At 35.8% G+C, this 18,091-nt stretch overlaps 3 protein-coding genes across 5 annotated transcripts in view; 1 reads left to right on the top strand and 2 right to left on the bottom strand.

Moving 5' to 3' along the window:
- The window catches only part of LOC306876508 (tyrosine-protein phosphatase non-receptor type 4-like), a 69,413-nt gene extending 61,027 nt beyond the window's left edge, over positions 1–8,386 (bottom strand). The window contains exons 1-2 of one of the 2 annotated variants that reach the window (XM_079427744.1): positions 7,971–8,086; positions 7,344–7,406 (exon numbers count right to left, since the gene is read on the bottom strand). In XM_079427744.1, the coding sequence (XP_079283870.1) occupies positions 7,344–7,353 (10 nt within the window). In that variant the 5' untranslated portion in view covers positions 7,354–7,406; positions 7,971–8,086. Of the gene's footprint in view, positions 1–7,343; positions 7,407–7,970 lie in introns of both variants that reach the window. The other variant, XM_079427745.1, reaches the window with a different exon arrangement.
- A 1,539-nt stretch (positions 8,387–9,925) lies between these two features.
- On the bottom strand, positions 9,926–10,862 carry tmem177 (transmembrane protein 177; the record flags this gene model as incomplete). The annotated part of the gene is given in 3 exon segments (XM_079426420.1): positions 9,926–10,231; positions 10,233–10,469; positions 10,473–10,862. Coding segments are annotated over 3 exon segments (933 nt in total).
- A 1,336-nt stretch (positions 10,863–12,198) lies between these two features.
- mrasa (muscle RAS oncogene homolog a) lies at positions 12,199–17,550 on the top strand. 2 transcript variants are annotated; one of them, XM_079426589.1, is made up of 6 exons: positions 12,199–12,398; positions 14,404–14,610; positions 15,119–15,272; positions 15,388–15,487; positions 16,197–16,276; positions 16,460–17,550. In XM_079426589.1, the coding sequence occupies exons 1-6, from the start codon at positions 12,392–12,394 to the stop codon at positions 16,557–16,559; spliced, it is 648 nt and encodes a 215-aa protein (XP_079282715.1). In that variant the 5' UTR covers positions 12,199–12,391; the 3' UTR covers positions 16,560–17,550. The 2 variants fall into 2 exon arrangements, with proteins under 2 accessions (XP_079282715.1, XP_079282716.1); XM_079426590.1 differs by lacking the exon at positions 12,199–12,398 and adding an exon at positions 13,531–13,631 and having other exon boundaries at positions 16,460–17,538.
- Positions 17,551–18,091: the final 541 nt, after the last annotated feature.

Here is an 18,091-nt window from a genome sequence, read left to right as displayed (position 1 = left end):
CTTGGAACAGTCTGTATATACTAATAAAGAATAAAGCATTTTGGTAAATTTGCTTCGCATGTTAGCTTGCAGTTTGTTTAAATCCCATTTTGGGAGAACAAACACAGACCTTTCCTCTACAGCAAGCGGCCAATGGCGGCCCGCATAAACAGCGCAATGTGCTGTGAGTGTGTTTTCTGGCATGCGGGGAGGGGAAGTGGGCGTACCTCCCGACTCAGGTGAGTATACACACTTTCAAACTAGGTCCACAGAAGTGTGTAACCAGATCTTAGAAGCACGATCCAGCCAATCTCTGAAAGAGCTTGACATTTTTGCAGCCTCTGGCTACATTTGGCACGGCAACCAGAAATGCAATGACTGGAGGAAGTAAAAAGGAAAAGAGTGATTTTTCCAACCGCTCTGCTTCAAAAACAGTTTGAATTTGGATGGGGGAAACGAAAAACAGCTTGGACAGTAGGGAATTTTAAGGCAAAGCACTTTAGGTATTAAGACTTTTAGTTTATATGCTACAATAAGAACTACTTTGTAAATGTCAGGACAACAGTGAAAAATTCAGCTATTACCGATGTATAACCACATCACCACTATTTCAGTTCATCAGTTTCTAGTCTGGTGAGGGTATTTCACCCTATTTCACCCTAATGAAAAAAGTACAGTACCATGGTACAATGGTCTATCAGGCCACTAATATGGGTTTTATTGATTTAAAAATATCACCATTTAAAAGCTTTCAGCGATTTATCGGTTGACTATAATAAACAACTAATGGCTTAAAGGGATCATTCACCCAAAAAACAATTTCTGTCATTAATTATTCACCCTCATGCTGTTCCAAATAGGGGTGGCTCAATACCAATTTTTCAGAACCGATCCCGATCCAGAGTATCTGCTGATACCGATATCGATCCGATCCCTGGTAGTTTTTTTTTTAATCAGTGTTGAAATTTTATACCTCAATGTGCGTTAACCTGATCATGACTTTTTTTGTGTTACACACAATCTACTAAATATAGACAACTTTATTGTAAAGAAAAACAACAAATGAATGCATATATAATTATAATATATGATAAAAATACTAATATAAACTAGGTTAGTGGATAATTCAGTAGCAAAAGTTACTCTAGAAAAATCATGAGTGCACAATTTTATAAAATATAAAATTAGTGGGGGAAAAAAACATTTAGTGGGATACAAATAAAAGTGAATAAGTGTAGGACTAGGCCTAAATCTAAAATGATAATGTAAAATGATATACATTGCTCTTGTATTGTTGTAAAATACATTCATGAAAAACAAGTAATATATTTTTATATAGCTATATATACTGTAATGAGGCAGAAACAAATGCTAGATAAGACGAACAAGAAAGGCTAGTCATAATCTTTCATAGTGCAAAAGTATTATGATATGAAAGGCTTCAAATACAGAGCGGCACAAAGTGCTTATGTGCATCCCATGCAAGCAACACGGAGTCACAGCGCAAGTCCGCATAAAAAGGTTCAAAGCACAAAGTGAAGAGATATTAATGTGCAGTGTATTAAATCTGTGTGAGAGTTTATTGAATCTTTTCTTTTAACAGTTTTAAATTTCCGTTTTTACTATGCTCGTTAAGAACATAGTGCTCTCTAGTCCAGTTTTGTGATCTAATAGACACCAACATGATTTTGGAAACAGCAGAAGATAAAGTCCTGCAAGATAAAGTCATTGTATCTTTATTTACAGATCAAGTACAATATTAGGAACATTTAATAATCTTGCAGAGCGTTTCATCGTCTTGAAGGGTAACCGAACGCGACATGCTGAATGGAGGATGACACACAGCCGCAGCGGAGAGAAGAGTTTACGTGAACTTGACTTAAATATTCATCTGTACCTCACATTAAACTGTGGAATGGCTTCAGAACACTTGAAATGTAGTGCACGAAAACTTTATAGTGTTTTATAATGTGTTTGTGGCTTTTGTGGGGCTAAACAATAACGCACAATATCGGATTTGGATCGGTCTCGTCTGACCGATACCCTGATCCGGCTGAAAATGCCAGTATCGGAGCGATACCGATACTGAATATTCATCACTTTCATTTTTGGGTGAACTATCCCTATAAATAAAGTGTTTATTGTGGTGCATCTACTGAGAATGCTTCAAAATTTTCCATTGTATTTGCATGGTTTACAAGAATATCACAGCAATAAAACGGTAATTTTTCCAAAAAGCCATGGTACTTTTTAGCCCATTTTCATTCAAGCCTCATGAACAGAATCTAATCTCAGCTGATGCGGCCAAGTATGCAGTGCCTGTCCAATAAAGATTAAAGGTGAAATGTGCATCTTTGTCAATGTTAAAATACTTTTTTTCATATCCAACTTTAATATGCAGAGACCGCTACAAGTAAAGCCATTAGTAGGTTGATTTCCTCGCCAAAGCGTAAACACTGAGGGCTCTGTTTGTTTGTGTATCCCAATGCAGCAACATTGGAAATTTTAGAAATTTTAAGCAGTGAACATCAAAACAGGTTTACTATGAACTGCACAGCTGTTTCTTAAGAATTGTATGCCTTCGACTACAAAGGGGTTTTCCTGTGTAGAAAGAAAGAAACAAACCAATTCAGTGGCTAAAGAAAAGCAGTTCTGCTAAACACGGCAACATGTCACCGCTGTCACACTGCGATGAGAAAGAATCAGAGTGTCTGGTAGTAGCATCTGAAACCAGTTTCCTATACATTCAAATTAACTACAAGCAGTGAAACCCCAAAACGCAATTTCATGATTTCCGTTCACAGCTCTGTAATTAAAATTAGTTTCCACTCTCTCCAGATTTGTAAAACACTACATCAAACATACCATATGAGAGAAGAAATAAACTCTTAACTGACTTTTAACATATTACCTTTCCACTCAGTCATTCCAAATACAGTGGGGCCAAAAATCTATCTATATTATAATTAAAAATCTTTTTAAATTATCTTTTTGATGTGTTGCATGACATGATTTTGAGCAAAAGAAAGCCATTGAATACCAATAACAACGATAAATGCAGCAAAAAACATCAAATATTACATAGTAATAGTTATGTGCCCACTTCCAAAGCATACTGTGGATGTCTTGTGAAAATCAGGCTGTACAATCGAAGGGCTAGAGATGTACACATAACAGACACACTCATGTGCAGTGGAATTTTTCCTCTTTCCATCAAAACACGAGAACTTTACTCATTAATGCTTAAAACATCTCATTGTCTCTTTGAGATTTGTCACGAGCCATACATTAAAATGGAGGGAAAAAAGGAGGTTGTCTATTTTTGTCTGTCTGAGTTTACAGACAAGAGAAGCCACTGAAATGCAATAGGGAATCTCCACAGGTTTTAACATAAATCCATCTCAATCAAAGCTTCTGGTGCAGAAGGGACATTATAACCACACTAATACTTCTAATTCAATTTAGTCTTTTATCCTTTATCAGTTTTATCTTTCACAATACAGTTTTGTGCTTTATTGTACACCTGAACTACACTACACTCTTAAAAATAAAAAGGTTGCATAAAAGGTTCTTCACAGAGATGCCATAGAAGAACCATTTTTGGTTCCACAAAGAACCATTCAGTCAAAGGTTTTTTAAAGAACCATCTCTTGCTTAAGTTTTTATAATCTGAAGAACCTTCTTTCGCCACCAAGAACCTTTTGTGAAACAGAAAGGTTCTTCAGATGTTAAAGGTTCTTTATGGAACCATTTAGACAAAAAGGTTATTCTATGGCATCGTGAAGCACCTTTATTTTTAAGAGTGTACCTTTCATAAGTTTAGGGTTGGTAAGATCTTTGAACAAAAGTTTCTTATGTCGACCAAGGTTGCATTTATATGACCAAAAATACAGCAAAACAGTAACAGCCTACTGTAAAATATTATTACAATTTAAAATAACTAACTTTTTCAAAAGTTTTAAAATGTAATTTATTCCTGTGATGACAAAGCTGAATTTTCAGCAGCTATTATTCCAGTCTTCAGTGTCACATGATCCTTCAGAAATCATTCATCATAATATGATGATTTGGTGCTCAAGAAACATTTCTTATTCTTATAATTTATGGGTGGGTCTTGACACAAATGTTACAATTTGATTTGTTTATGCTTCACAAGCTTGCGGTTCGATTCGATTCCAATTTCAATTATATATATACACATATACACACGCATATATGCAGTATGAAAAAAATCTTTCAACTAAATCTGTAAAATAGGCATGAAAGTCAGTTGGTACTACATTAATATTAATAAGGTTCAAATTTGCTTATTTGTATACAAACACTTAAATTACACTCAATTAAGTTTTTTTTATAATATTAAAGTTATAACACTAACCTTAACTTTAAATTACAATTATATTTCTAGAATAAAACTTGATGGATTTATTGCAATTTAACAGTAAAAATTATAATTAACGTGTTACCTAGCGCTATTATCAATGTTAAAAACAGTTGTACTGCTTAATATATTTTTGTGAAAACTGTGCTACATATTCAACATTCTTTAATAGGTTAAGCTATATTTTTTGTAACATCATAAATGCCTTTACTGTCACTTTTGTTTAATTTAATGCATCCTTCCTGAATACTAATTTCCTAAAAATAAAAAAAATGTACATACCTCAAATCTTTAAACGGTACTGTAAGTGTCAAATTAAAAGATTTTATTCCCTGTCCACAGAGTGATATAAATCTTCAAGTAAAAAGGAAGCTCATGATAGCTATTCCCTATAATCTTGGAGCGCTTGCCACAAAAATGTGACACTCATTTCCTCAGGGCCGAGCGCGTGTTTGGTGACAACAGAAGGAAGTGACACTGAGCTTTATAATTAACTAAATCTAAGATGTAGATTTGAAAGAATATGCTATTTTGTTCGGACATCTGAAATGGAAATTGGAAGAAAAATGAAAATTGTTGAATGAATCCTCCCTCACAAAAACAACACAACATTAATAACTAAATGCACCGGTACGCTTGTAAAACACCTTTGAGTCTGCGACAGATGGACTGTACACACAGCTGTGGTTTGCTTCTGTCATATCTGCTGAAACGCATTGGGATGCATGGCTGGTGATCTGTTTTGCAGTGCCACATGAGCAGTCACCCCAACAATGCTGACAGAACAGCCTCTATTCACAATACCGAGGCCAGTCAGCCATCTCTTACCTTCTCAGACAGGAAGTTTTTATTGAAAAAAAAAAACAAGCAGAAAACCTATCAAAACGAGCCCCTATTTCCTGCATGCTCATCTCTTCATGACTCAGATCTGAGATGGCTGAATATGGTTGAATATATTTGACCTGGTATTAAAAGGTGCAGGTCCTAGATGAACTAATCATAATTCCTGAATATCCAGTTAAACATGCTGGATGCATGTTACTGGATGCAGTAACAAATGCAGTTATATTATAATCCATAGCTTATATCAATTTTACCACTAGTATGGAGGTGCTCTAAACATTGGTACTTTCAAAGCTCTTGATAATATCTCTTAAGATTTGTACTTCGAATACCAAACCAGATAATCCTTTCAACAAGGAGATTATTAGATAAATCGGAAACAACAACGCTTCAGATGTTATCAAGAGGGTCAGACACTGAAATTCTCAGTTGGTAGTGAAAAGAAGCCTGTTATCTCACAGCTCAGCTGATCGAACTTGTGTCTTCTAGGAAAGTACACTAACGTTTCAAAGTTTGTGGTCAGTATGATTTTTTTGTTGTTGTTGTTAAAGAAACTAATACTTCATTAAGCAAGGATGCATTAATCTGATCAAAAGCCACAGTAAAGACTTTAACTTTTACAAATAAATGCTATTTATCAAAGAATCCTGAAAAAAAAAAGATTTTTATGAAAGTATTAAAAACATTGATAAGAAATGTTTCTTGAGCATCAAATCAGCAAATTAGATTGATTTCTAAAGGATCATGTGACACTGAAATTTGGAATTGGAACACAGGAATAAATTATTTATTTGAAACTGTAATAATACTTCACAATAAGCATTATAACAATCTTACCAATCAACTTTTAAATGGTCCATCCACACACGCTGGGTGTAAGGTTTACATTTACCATAATCTAATCAATCAAATTGTTCAAAATACCAAATTTTAAAAGCAAAAACACTTTTTCTTCAATTCTACAGCTTGTATAAAGAGGTTTTACAGCGATTACGTGACCGTCATTTGTTATCAATGAGAACTGGCGAGTCGAGGCCACTACCAGTGAACTGAACAATTCTGCCATTTCATGCAAAATAGTTCACTGACGAACATTCATTCATGAAAATACACTTTATTTAATAATATTATTATTATTATCTATAACTTTAAATGCCACACAGGCTACTCCCAGGTGGAAGTCAGCAATCGTTACAATAGAAAAACTGTGGAAAAGACCCTACATCTTAAAACTAAATTATATCTTAGTCTGACAGAGTATATGGTGCTAAGATCCCATGAAAGATCCTCATAATTAGGTGATTAACTTGGCCATGGGTTGTACTCAGGAGGTCAGAACTAACACTGCAATGTGCTCAGTCAGGCAATGTGGTTTCCCATACGGAGATGGGCAGGTGCTGCCAGGTCCAACTGTCCGAACACCTGCCTCCTGTTACCCCCTCTTCAAAGCCCCCCGATTCAGCTCTACATGGCCTTGGCTCAGGTGCACAGAAATGCCAGCCAGGGCCCTTGCTGCAGCCCTCACGCCCCTAACAGCTGACACCCTAAAATCATCCACACTGCTCCTGCATAAAATCCACTCAGCCCACAGGCACTAGACTGCTAACTCAGATCTCCAAGATCATGATTCGCTGAAAACCAAACAATGATGGAGACCTCTGAAAAATAATAGATTTAAAAAGATTTCATCCAGCAGATGTTTACCATTCACACATATGCCTACTCTCCTTTTCACATCGGGTCAGTATGATTTTTTTTCTCCTTTTATTCAGCAAGGTTGCATTAAATTGATCAAATTAAGTTCTTTTGAAATTTCAAAGGATTCTGGGGAAAAAAAATGATCATGGTTTCTACAAAATATTAGAATGATTTCTGAAGGATCATATGACTGAAGACTGGAGGACTAAATGGTTGATGAAAATTAAACTTATCAGAGAATAAATCACATTAAAGAAATTAAAGATTATATTATATATACAATTTTATATATATACACTTCACAGCGTTTACTGTATTTTTGATCAAATTAATGCAGCCTTGGTGAGAATAAAAACTGAAAATATTAGAGATTCCAAATTCTCTGTGTGTGTAAAATGTAAAATTCTATTCTATAAAGAGATATATAGACACACATACACACCTACATCCATCCGCCCATGTACATGCCAGCATGAAGGAGGAATTCTGAACAACTGGTTTTCACCTGTCAATGTGAGTCGCAATGATTAAGTCACATGTCTTGTCAACACCTTAATAAACCCTGTCAAAAACCATGACCTCACTGCCAATACAACACATAAAATAAATCTAATAAAAATAAACTAAATAAAATAAAAGAGAGAGAACTCGTCATTTGACTGATTGACAAATCACCAAATGTGTTCACCAATGACCAGGATCATCAGTGCTTGGCTATTAATTAAGGTAAAGTTAAATTAAGATAATCCTCTCAAAAGGAATAAATAATCATGTAAATCTCTAATCAAAGCTCTATTGTGTTGGTGAAATACACCACAAGCTCCAACTAAATCCAATCTGCTACTGCTTCAGCCAGAAAAAACTGCTTCAACAGCTCAATCTTCTGGTACAACATTTACAAATAAAATACAAAAGTAGTAGTATGTATGTAGTTATTTGCTTGTCTAAAACATAACAATATAATATAGAAAACAATTTGAAATTTGTTGATGGTGTATCCAGGAAAGCAGACAGCATTTTAAAACAAACCTCCCCCCAGCAACAGTAAAGTGACATATCCGATTCTTACCGTCATAAACTGCTCCAGGGGTGTCCAGTTTTACAAGTAAATATTATTTTGTAAGAGACCCAATGCGGGGAGCAGAGAGCCCGCTCAGAGCAGCAGCGGCAGCCTCATACTGACCCACTCCAGCCCAGCACACACATTCAACTCAACGGGGCCTCCGGTTCCAATAATCCACACAAACTCGATCCTGTGAAGCCAGTCAGCGAGGACACTTTACAATCCACTCAATGGGACCACTAGGGCGGCGGAAGGGATCTCGCAGCAGAATAAAAACGCATTTCCCACTCTGGAGGTCGGCTCATCGGGATGGGTCACTTCTCAAGCTGTGTCTCCGATCACGGTGCTGTTACATTGTAGGAGCCGCAGAAGCAGCAGCAGTGCTGAGTGTGTTACATTGTAACATGGCGCGACATCTCTCCGCAGCGCCACCAGCGGCCGGGGGTGGAGTCACAACCTGGGGAGGCGGGATATTTACTGCCAGACAGACAGACAAGCAGACGGATAGATAGATAGATAGATAGATAGATAGATAGATAGATAGATAGATAGATAGATAGATAGATAGATAGATAGATAGATAGATAGATAGATAGATAGATAGATAGATAGATAGATAGATAGATAGATAGATAGATAGATAGATAGATAGATAGATAGATAGATAGATAGGACAATGGTGACATCTTGTGGCATAATTGTGCTGATGCTCCTAATGACTTGTTTTTCACTAAGAGTTTCGATTTCTTAAAAGTATATCCTTAAAATGTACTATATATTTGAGCTTTAATTATTTATTTGTATTTATTGTATGTCATTGACTATCTTAACATGCTATGTTATGTTTAGGCCCTGTACTGTGCAATAAACCAATGATAAATATGTTAGTAGCCAGGACTTCTTGAAATATGTATTATATGTCAAACTTAATAGTAAACAGAACATTAATCTTACAATCTGACAAAAGTTTAAAGACTAAACTGCATGGGGGGGGGGGGGGGGGGGGGGGTACTTGGTTGGAAGTTAGCTGGAGAAAAAAAGTGTTTACAGAGATATGAGAGGACTTATACTGCAGGAAGCCAAAGCAACTGGAAATGCCGTTACAGAATGAGTGATCTAGTATGTAGTATGTGGACTGGGAAATGTCCACACCCAACGTGTGCTTCAGCAAGATTGCCTCTCAAACATCTTTTTGGCATCCATCCTTTGGCTGACGGTCTTACACTATGTATCATCAGCAAACATACTTTAAAAATCCTACCATAAACAACTGAAAAACCCTGTTTGGATTAAAATCATTATTTCACGTCTCTCACTAATTATAATGTAATCTAATCAACAGCATGATACTTTAACAGATGTAGACTAGAACATGATGGACTTGAGTTAAATTGTTTATTTGTGAGAAAGGGAAGAAAAGTTATTTAGTGGTGTGTTGTACCACTTCAAAAGCACTGTCCATATACAAATGCAGTATCGCAATATGATTTTCACATGGTAGAAACTAAGCACATATGTGACCCTGGAGCACAAAACCAGTCATAAGTAGCTGGGGTATATTTGTAGCAATATCCAACAATACAAACAATTCAAAATTATTAATTTTTCTTTTATGCCAAAAATCATTATGATATTAAGTAAAGATCATGTTCCATGAAGATATTTTGTAAATTTCCTACCGTAAGAATATCAAAACTTAATTTTGATTAGTAATATGCATTGATACGAATTTCATTTGGACAACTTTAAAGGCGATTTTCTCAATATTTAGATTTTCTTTTCTTTTTTTTTTTTTTTTTTGCACCCTCAGATTTTCAAATAGTTGTATCTCGTTCAAATATTGTCCTATCATAACAAACCATACATCAATGGTGTATAAATCTCAATTTCAAACAATCGACCCTTATGACTGGTTTTGTGGTCCAGGGCCACATATATGCTTTAAAATATAATTAGACAGTTTATACTTTCTCAGTTTTCAAAAGATTTAAAATCTTATCCTGTCTAGATGTGTAAGGGGCGTGTCTGAGTTGCAGCAGATCTCCAGGAAACAAGTTTCCACTGGGGGCGTTCATCTCTTCCCCCTTTGTACCCATTAGAGAGCGCAGGGTCTTGTTCCGTGTCAAGATTTTCTCATAGAACTCTAAACCACCCTTTGCATAATCGCTTGACAGACATGCTGCACGGTGGTCTGAGTTGTAGTCCAACCACTGGCTCAGATCATCAGAAGCCAGGATATAAGACACAACCCCTAAACCCACAGCAAAACACATTAACACCAGCCCTAAAGAAGATGGACCCAGCCTGGAGACCAGAGATCTGCTTGAGGGCTACGCTATATATACATGCCCCTGCCAGACATGCTGGAGCCACTGCAGCATGCAACACGGGACCCCCAGCCCCCAGTCGGGCCACTTCTCGGGCTACGGCAAACTTCTGTTGTGCCTCCGGAGAGAACACCAGGGAGTTTTTAAGAGCAGCACCCGAATCGCTGTTCCACTCCAGCTATTTGCCATTGATGAGAATAGAGCGGTTGGTGATGCCCAATGGATCATCGGTGGTGCTGTTGAAGTTGGCTGGGATGCCGATCTGCACTCCAGAGGGAAGCCATGGAACACCTGCCCCTACCGGGTGAAAGCCGAAGGCAGAAAAAGCACTGAAGTTTTTAGGGAAGCTGACACCAGAATCTTTGAGCACCTCTTGAAAGACGTTCTCAAGCTTCTCCAACAGGCTGGCTAGTCCTCCTTTGTGCCAGGCCTGGTACACTTTTCTGTATGTATATTCTGGGAAAACATGATAGAAAATGTTGGCAGAAAATACCCCTCCACAGCCGACAAGGAGCAGTGGTGTCCGATACTTCTGAATAAACACAGAGAGTCTCAGAAAAGGCGAAGCCATCGCTTCTCTTGCTTTTGACCACTTGACTAAACTGTCAACACAAATGACAAAATGATATCAGAATCAGAATCAGCTTTATTGCCAGGTATGTTTGCACATACGAGGAATTTGTTTTAGTGACAATAGCTCCACAGTGTAACAGAATGACAGCAACAGGACAGGACACAGATAGTAAAAATAAAATAAATAATGTACAAATATACAAAAATGGACAATGTGCCAAATAGCACAAACACAATATACAAAATAGACAATTCAGTATGTACATGTATGTTAGGTGCAAATTTAAAATGTAATAAGTATGTGTGTAAAATAAAAATGAAACGTATGATAGTGTTGTGTGTTTCATGTTTATTGTTAAGAGTTCAAGTGTTCATGAGATGGATTGCCTGAGGGAAGAAACTGTTCCTATGTCTGGTCGTTCTGGTGCTTTATATTATATTATATATTAGTATATAATAATAATATTTATATATTATTAATCACAAATAATATCATCTTTGCATTTCATCTCATCGATACCCTACCATTCACATATAATAAATATTTATTTTCCAAAAGCCATATAAAAGTTAGTGAGTGGATATCGGCATCCTTTATTGGCTATTGTATGTCACGTATGGATAGGTAGGCTATATTTTTTGACTAAACCAAAAAGATTTTGAGCCACCGAGCGCCTCTAGAGGAATAAAACTTTTGACTCGTAGAAAACAGAAGCCGAAAGCCTTTATTTCCCCATGCAGTGAACTTTATCTTTTTTATACGAAGCACACTTTCAGAACAGGCACTAGTTACACTAGTATGACAGATTAATTTCATACTTATGTTATGACAAAGCACCGGTTGGGCGTGAAAGACCCATAACATTTTATTTTATTTTTCCCCTGTTGTTAAACCTCATCTTTTGAAATGTTATAAATGCCTACGGCTTTCTATTTAACAGTATTAAAAAGTTACAATTACATCTGTCAAACGTCGTCCTGTTAAGATAAACAGACAAAATATGAAGTTATTTTTTATTGTACTTTCAATCATAATTTTGTTTTTCATCTCATACATCATCTTCTAGAACCCGAACAGTAATAAACTTTAGCTGCCGCTTTAAAAGTGATGATGAGGCTTCATACAGAGGAACAGTCCATTTGCGCTTGAGGGGAAACCTCTTCCGTTTATGTGAGGATGTACGGGTTTTGAAGAAGACGGTGTTTTAGGGAAAGTTCTGGGAATATATTGACAGTTGTTTGTTTCAGATGTGTAATGCTGCTAGTTAAATAAAACAATGAAAGAAACAGAAAAGTTGTCAAAAGAAACGCATCCACCCCGTCGAAACCATTCTATATATAGCATCAGCAGTTGCGATGTGAAGATTGTTACACTGTAATTTCATAAGGGCGGAGGGAAATGTCTTAATTTTTCATTTAAACTGAAGGGCAGAGCCTGTTTTGCTAAGAGCCCGTTGTTTATTCTGATATACAGGGATGTCGAGGAGGAGTTGGAGATTTTTGCACACTTGGTAAATCAGCCAACCCATGACTGGTAAGTTTCCTGCCAGAGTTTGATGATGGTTTTTGATGATCATTGTCATTTATCAGTACTCAGAATCACACTCATATGAGTCATTTCAGACATAAACCTGTCACGAATGTCAGTTTATAGCCCTCGGATTTAGGTTGGCATTGTTTATAATCATCATAAGTATTTGTTAAATAAAATAACTGAATTGAGTTACTGATCTGACGGAATACGTCATTACGCTGCGTTAAAAGTGACGTCATCATTGATGGAGAGAAGCGCGCAGGAAACTTCTGAGTAATAGAGCAACTAAATATAGCTTTACAGCTGTGTGGAAGTGATACATTTAGAAAATACATAATTTTTTAATAGCATTAGAGAAGTTAAATGGTCTCGCTCCAACCCATTTTAAAACAATGCTGTTCTGTAAAATTATCCATACATATCAAAGGTTTATAAGGCAGATATTATTTTTTTTAAATAATAAATAAATAAAGGCAGTCAATTTCTTTCACATAAGAAAATAAGTAAATCATAATTAGAAAATAAAAAGTCATAATTATGAGATTTAAGTATTTAAGTCTAAATAATTATGACAAAAAGTCTAACTTTTTAAGTCAGCGTCTTTTTATGTCTTAATTCTATCTTTTATAGATTTATTCTGAATGTGAAAAGATAAAATAAGAGCTGTGCAGTTATTCATTTATTTATTTTAACTTGATATAACCCTGTGTTTATTTCTCAATGTTATTTATTTTGTTATAATAATAACGTTAGAATTCACATGATAAGTTCTTTGCACTTGAAAATTTAGCTAAAACACTGGAGAGAGAGAGAGAGAGAGAGAGAGAGAGAGAGAGAGAGAGAGAGGGAGAAAAAAACCTTTCCACTTAAATTCTTACAGAACAACATGAGGGAATAAATGACCATTTTCATTTATGGATGAACTCATGTACATGAACTGTTATCATAAGAGGTCAGTTCGAGGTCTTTCTCATGGGTGTGTTTGGTCGAGAGGTTCTCATGGTTCCCTTATGAAAGCGAGATCACTCAAATTTTCAGGCCTGGTGGAATTAGGAAGGAAGTTTACTCCTTCCTCACATTGTGGGTCGCAGGAAGGGGTGGCTGTCACCCACTGACAGACTTTTCCTCCTGAATTGCACACATTGCCCTGCTCACAGGCCGGGCAAACACTTCCTCGTTAGCCTAGCTGACTTCTTTAAACTCTTCGCACTGCTACAAGAGTTGCCTTTTTAGGTAAGAACATATGTTTTTACTTATTTTCATACAACTTTTAGGTTCAAATGGTCATTTCACCTTAAGTCTATATATAATAAAATTGGGGCACTTGTTTAAGAATCTTGCTTAATCGTTTTACACTGCCAGTCTATGTTCTCTTGTTGTTTGTTGTCTATTGTTTGTTTGTTTATTTGCCATAAAATGAAATACAAGTGCTTGTACAGTATTGTTTTTTTAAGTGAAGTAGCTTAATAAGGAATGCATTTGTACTTTATGATACATTTTATGTATTTAATGTTTTTTCTCCCCTCTTCTGTACTAGAATCAAAGATACTTTTTGTATCTAAAAACATATTTGCAAGGCTAAAAATTATCTTTTACAATAGATAAATATATGAATATCATCAACATTTTGACACCTTATTCGCATCCTTACATTGTCCTAGAAACTTCATGGTACTTTGTTTAAATTTTATTTTTTACTTTATTTGAGACTGTAATCAAAAATAAAATAAGACTTGGGTTTGGAAGATTTCTAGGTTTGTGTTGTGCAGAGAATAACAGCAATTACAAAGAAGCACACTGTCTGTGTCTAGATCATATCCTTTGCAATGCATCCCTTTATCCTAAATTAGCTCTCTGCAGAACTATTCCACAGAAAACCTCATTTGAACTTTTCATCAGTACTTTCAGCTTCTTTATAAAACATGAGAAGTCCTCATAAGTGTCATCTACCTAATGTTTAAGCTTAAATAATGATCAGGGATAACATTCTCCTCTCTCTCCTCAGGTGTAGCTGTTATCATGGCAACCAGTGCTGTCCCTAGCGACAACCTCCCAACGTATAAATTGGTGGTTGTGGGAGACGGAGGCGTAGGAAAGAGTGCTCTTACCATCCAGTTTTTCCAAAAGATTTTTGTGCCAGATTACGATCCTACTATTGAAGACTCCTACTTGAAACACACAGAGATCGATGGCCAGTGGGCTATTTTGGATGGTACGTGTGTGTACTATTTTTCTGCATTATAAGTAATATTCTTGCTTTTAGTGCTCTCATACAGTTATGTATATTTGCAGTCTTATCAGTAGGCCAATATCAAGCCTTTAGCCTCATTACAGATAAAAAAAAAAATCATGGCTAATGGAAAATCCAGAAAAAACCTACTTTAGTTGGTAGCAGTTTTAAATGGTTTATAACTAGCTGAAGTCTGTCCAAGCTGGTTTAGGTTTGAGAAAAAAGGGAAATAATAATAATAAAAAAAAATAATATTTAAAATATACATCATTTGACAGTCTTTCATTCTGCTTTCTAAAGACTGGTTGGTTTATGGAAACATACTTTGATGGTGGGTAGAAAATATAGAGAATATTATTTGTATAATATTGTATTGAGAATATTATTATTTATATAAAAGAAATGAAAGATTTTTCAGATTTTTCATTGTATGACATGACAACATATGTCCTGGTCATTATCTTGTCCCTATTACCTTCACTCCTTGCAGTTTTAGATACAGCAGGTCAAGAGGAATTCAGCGCCATGCGAGAGCAGTACATGAGGACTGGTGATGGTTTCCTCATTGTGTTCTCTGTGACGGACAAGGCCAGTTTTGAACACATCGACCGCTTTCACCAGCTCATCCTACGAGTCAAAGACCGGTTAGAAATCATGTGTACAAAACTCTAGTCCACAACTAACTTTTGACACCTCCGAATATTCCCTCCTTCCTTTGTTCTTTTGTTTTTGTTTTTAAGAAGTTTGTGTCTTCATCAGGGAATCTTTCCCCATGGTTTTGGTGGCTAACAAAGTGGACCTGGTCCATCTGAGGAAAGTGACAAATGAGCAGGGCTGTGAGATGGCCGCCAAACACAACGTGAGTCCAACCAATATCAGAGCACAACTTTATAATAGGACTGACAACAGTGGAATTTAACTGTTAGTGAGCCCACAATCTAGAGTGTTTGTGTTCACTGACAGCGGTTAAAGGGTTAGTTAAACCAAAAATGACAATTCTGTCATGATATACTCAGCCTCATGCCATTCCAAACCAGTATGACTTTCTTCTGTGTAAGAGGGGGTGAGTTTCAGCCTGTACTACTACTACTACTACTTTTATGGTACGTTTTGTTTAGCGGTTTTGGAGCATCCATCCCCATGCAAAAACACATAAACAATAAACACTAGTGTTTATAATTTTTTTTATACATTTGAAGGAAGTCTGTTATGCTCTTAAAGCTGCATTTATTTGATCAAAAACTGTCAAATATTATTACAATTTAAAATAATTTTCAGCAGCCTTTTGATGAATTAAATGCATCCTTACAAAAAAGTATTAATAAAAAATAAATAATAAAAATCTTACTGACTCCTAACAGTAGTGTATATATTTGTAATCATTCTGATCTTATATACATAATAATTCATTATATTTATCAAAAGATTTGAACATTTACTTTTTATGTAAGACTTAAAAATGTAAAATTTAACATTAACATTTTGAAGTGTTTAAGGAGCTTCTGCTCTTTTTAAAGACTGAAGCGAATTGTATGAGTGACTTCATGTAGTAATTTCTATTTCTTTAGATTACTTACATTGAAACAAGTGCCAAGGATCCTCCAATGAATGTGGACAGAGCCTTTCATGAATTAGTCAGAGTTATCAGGTAAATAAAACTCATGGTCACACATTTACATAATGATCTACTAGGATGATGTACAAGAAAGATCATTTACTTCTGCCTATCCAGACATTTTTGGACATTGCAGGGGCACTTCAAAGTTTGAATCTGGCATTATTATCATTTGTATTGACACATTTCTTTTTCATTCGTTCTTTGCCTTTTTAGACAGCAAGTTCCAGAGCGGAATCTGAAAAAGAAGAAAAAGACAAAGTGGCGTGGAGACAGAGCCATGAGTTCTCACAAGCTTCGCTGTGTGATATTGTGACTACCTACTGTCGAAATAATCAGCGTTTGGCAACATAAACTGCCAGAGAGGACTGACTAGATATCTGCACTAATCAGAGGACCACAGACTTTATCAAAAAACTGGCATGAAGTCAGACTATCTCTTCCTGTCTCAGGGAAGCATAATAGTTGAGTCAAGGGATCACTGCTGCCAGACCAAGGAGGAGCAATCAGTACAACACGTCTAATTTGAAGCACTGCCTGAAACAACAAAAATCACAGCCAATCAGAAAATATCTAATGTTTAATATACTATGTGGGATACAGCAGAGCTAGAAAGATCCATCCAAACCTTAACCATGCACCACAGTCATTCACGTACCTACATCAAAATTGTCTGCAGCTTCCAAACATTCATATATTTATGTGGATGATTGTTTTGCAGAGCTGTCTGAACATTGTTTTCAGTAGTTACAACAATTATGAAGGGATATTGTTGTTTTAACCTTCAAGTAGGACTAAAATCTGCCTTACAAATGCATATTTATTGACACGCTTGAAGGAATATGTAGCTATAATAGAACTTGTTTTAAGAAAACTTAAGTGTCATTGAGTGTTTGATATGTTGTCAATATGGCCTTTAAAGTTAAGCACAAACAGTACTGACACGATTAAAGGGCCCATTGCACTAGCAAGACTTTTTGCACTTTCAGTATTTACTCATGGACTTTTGCTGTTTAAAATTGCCTTGTGATTTTAAAGGCTCATGTTTTTGATTTTGTTGCACACTTACAGTACAGGTGCTCTAAACCATAATAGTCAGTCAGAAAATGCTCTCGCTAGCTGATAGATATCAATAAAATAGTTCCTGAGAAATCACATGTCCCGGTGACAGTTCTGTAAATTAGAAACACGCCCATATATTTATTATAATTTGTATAATGGAAAAAGTAACATGGTTTCATCACAACCATTAAGCAGCACAACCGTTATCAGCATTGATAATAATAAAAATGAAATGTTTCAGAATGATTTCTAAAAGATGATGTGACACTGATAACTGGAGTAACGGTTGCTAAAAAAATTCAACTTAGCCATTATAGGAATAAATTACACTTTAAATATATATATTTAATAAAAAAAAATTTAATTTCATATTGAAATAATGTTTGTGTTTTTCTGTATTTTTGATCAAATATGCATAAAAAATGCAGCCTTGGTGAACATAAGAGCTCTTGCAATTTCAACATTTTAAATGGTAGCGTACCTTTTATTTTTCGCCATATGTCATGCGATTGATTGTTGCCAAGAGTAAAGAGAGAAGAGTATGATTCTGATAGTATGATGGGTTATATTGTATGCTTGATCAACCTTCAATGTTCATCAATTTATCAAACCTCCTGTGCCTCAGTTTCCTCTGTGTTGGACCAATTTATGTGCCTGTGCCAGTGTGATGATAATCATTTCTTAACCACTGGTTCCTCAAACTGTTCCCAAAGGACAAAGAAGCTGAGCCCATCTGCCGTTAAAAACATGAGGGGCCCTTAGCCAAATGTTATGTTCAATACCGCT

Source organism: Barbus barbus, assembly GCF_936440315.1.
Source record: "Barbus barbus genome assembly, chromosome: 10".
Classification (NCBI taxonomy): Eukaryota; Metazoa; Chordata; class Actinopteri; order Cypriniformes; family Cyprinidae; genus Barbus; species Barbus barbus.
This window is presented reverse-complemented; position numbering and strand designations above follow the sequence as displayed.

Excerpts from the sequence above, each read along its gene's own strand:
- mrasa (XM_079426589.1), top strand. Across the intron at positions 14,611-15,118 it reads CCAGTGGGCTATTTTGGATG|TTTTAGATACAGCAGGTCAA; the intron begins GTACGTGTGTGT and ends CACTCCTTGCAG. Across the intron at positions 15,488-16,196 it reads AGATGGCCGCCAAACACAAC|ATTACTTACATTGAAACAAG; the intron begins GTGAGTCCAACC and ends CTATTTCTTTAG.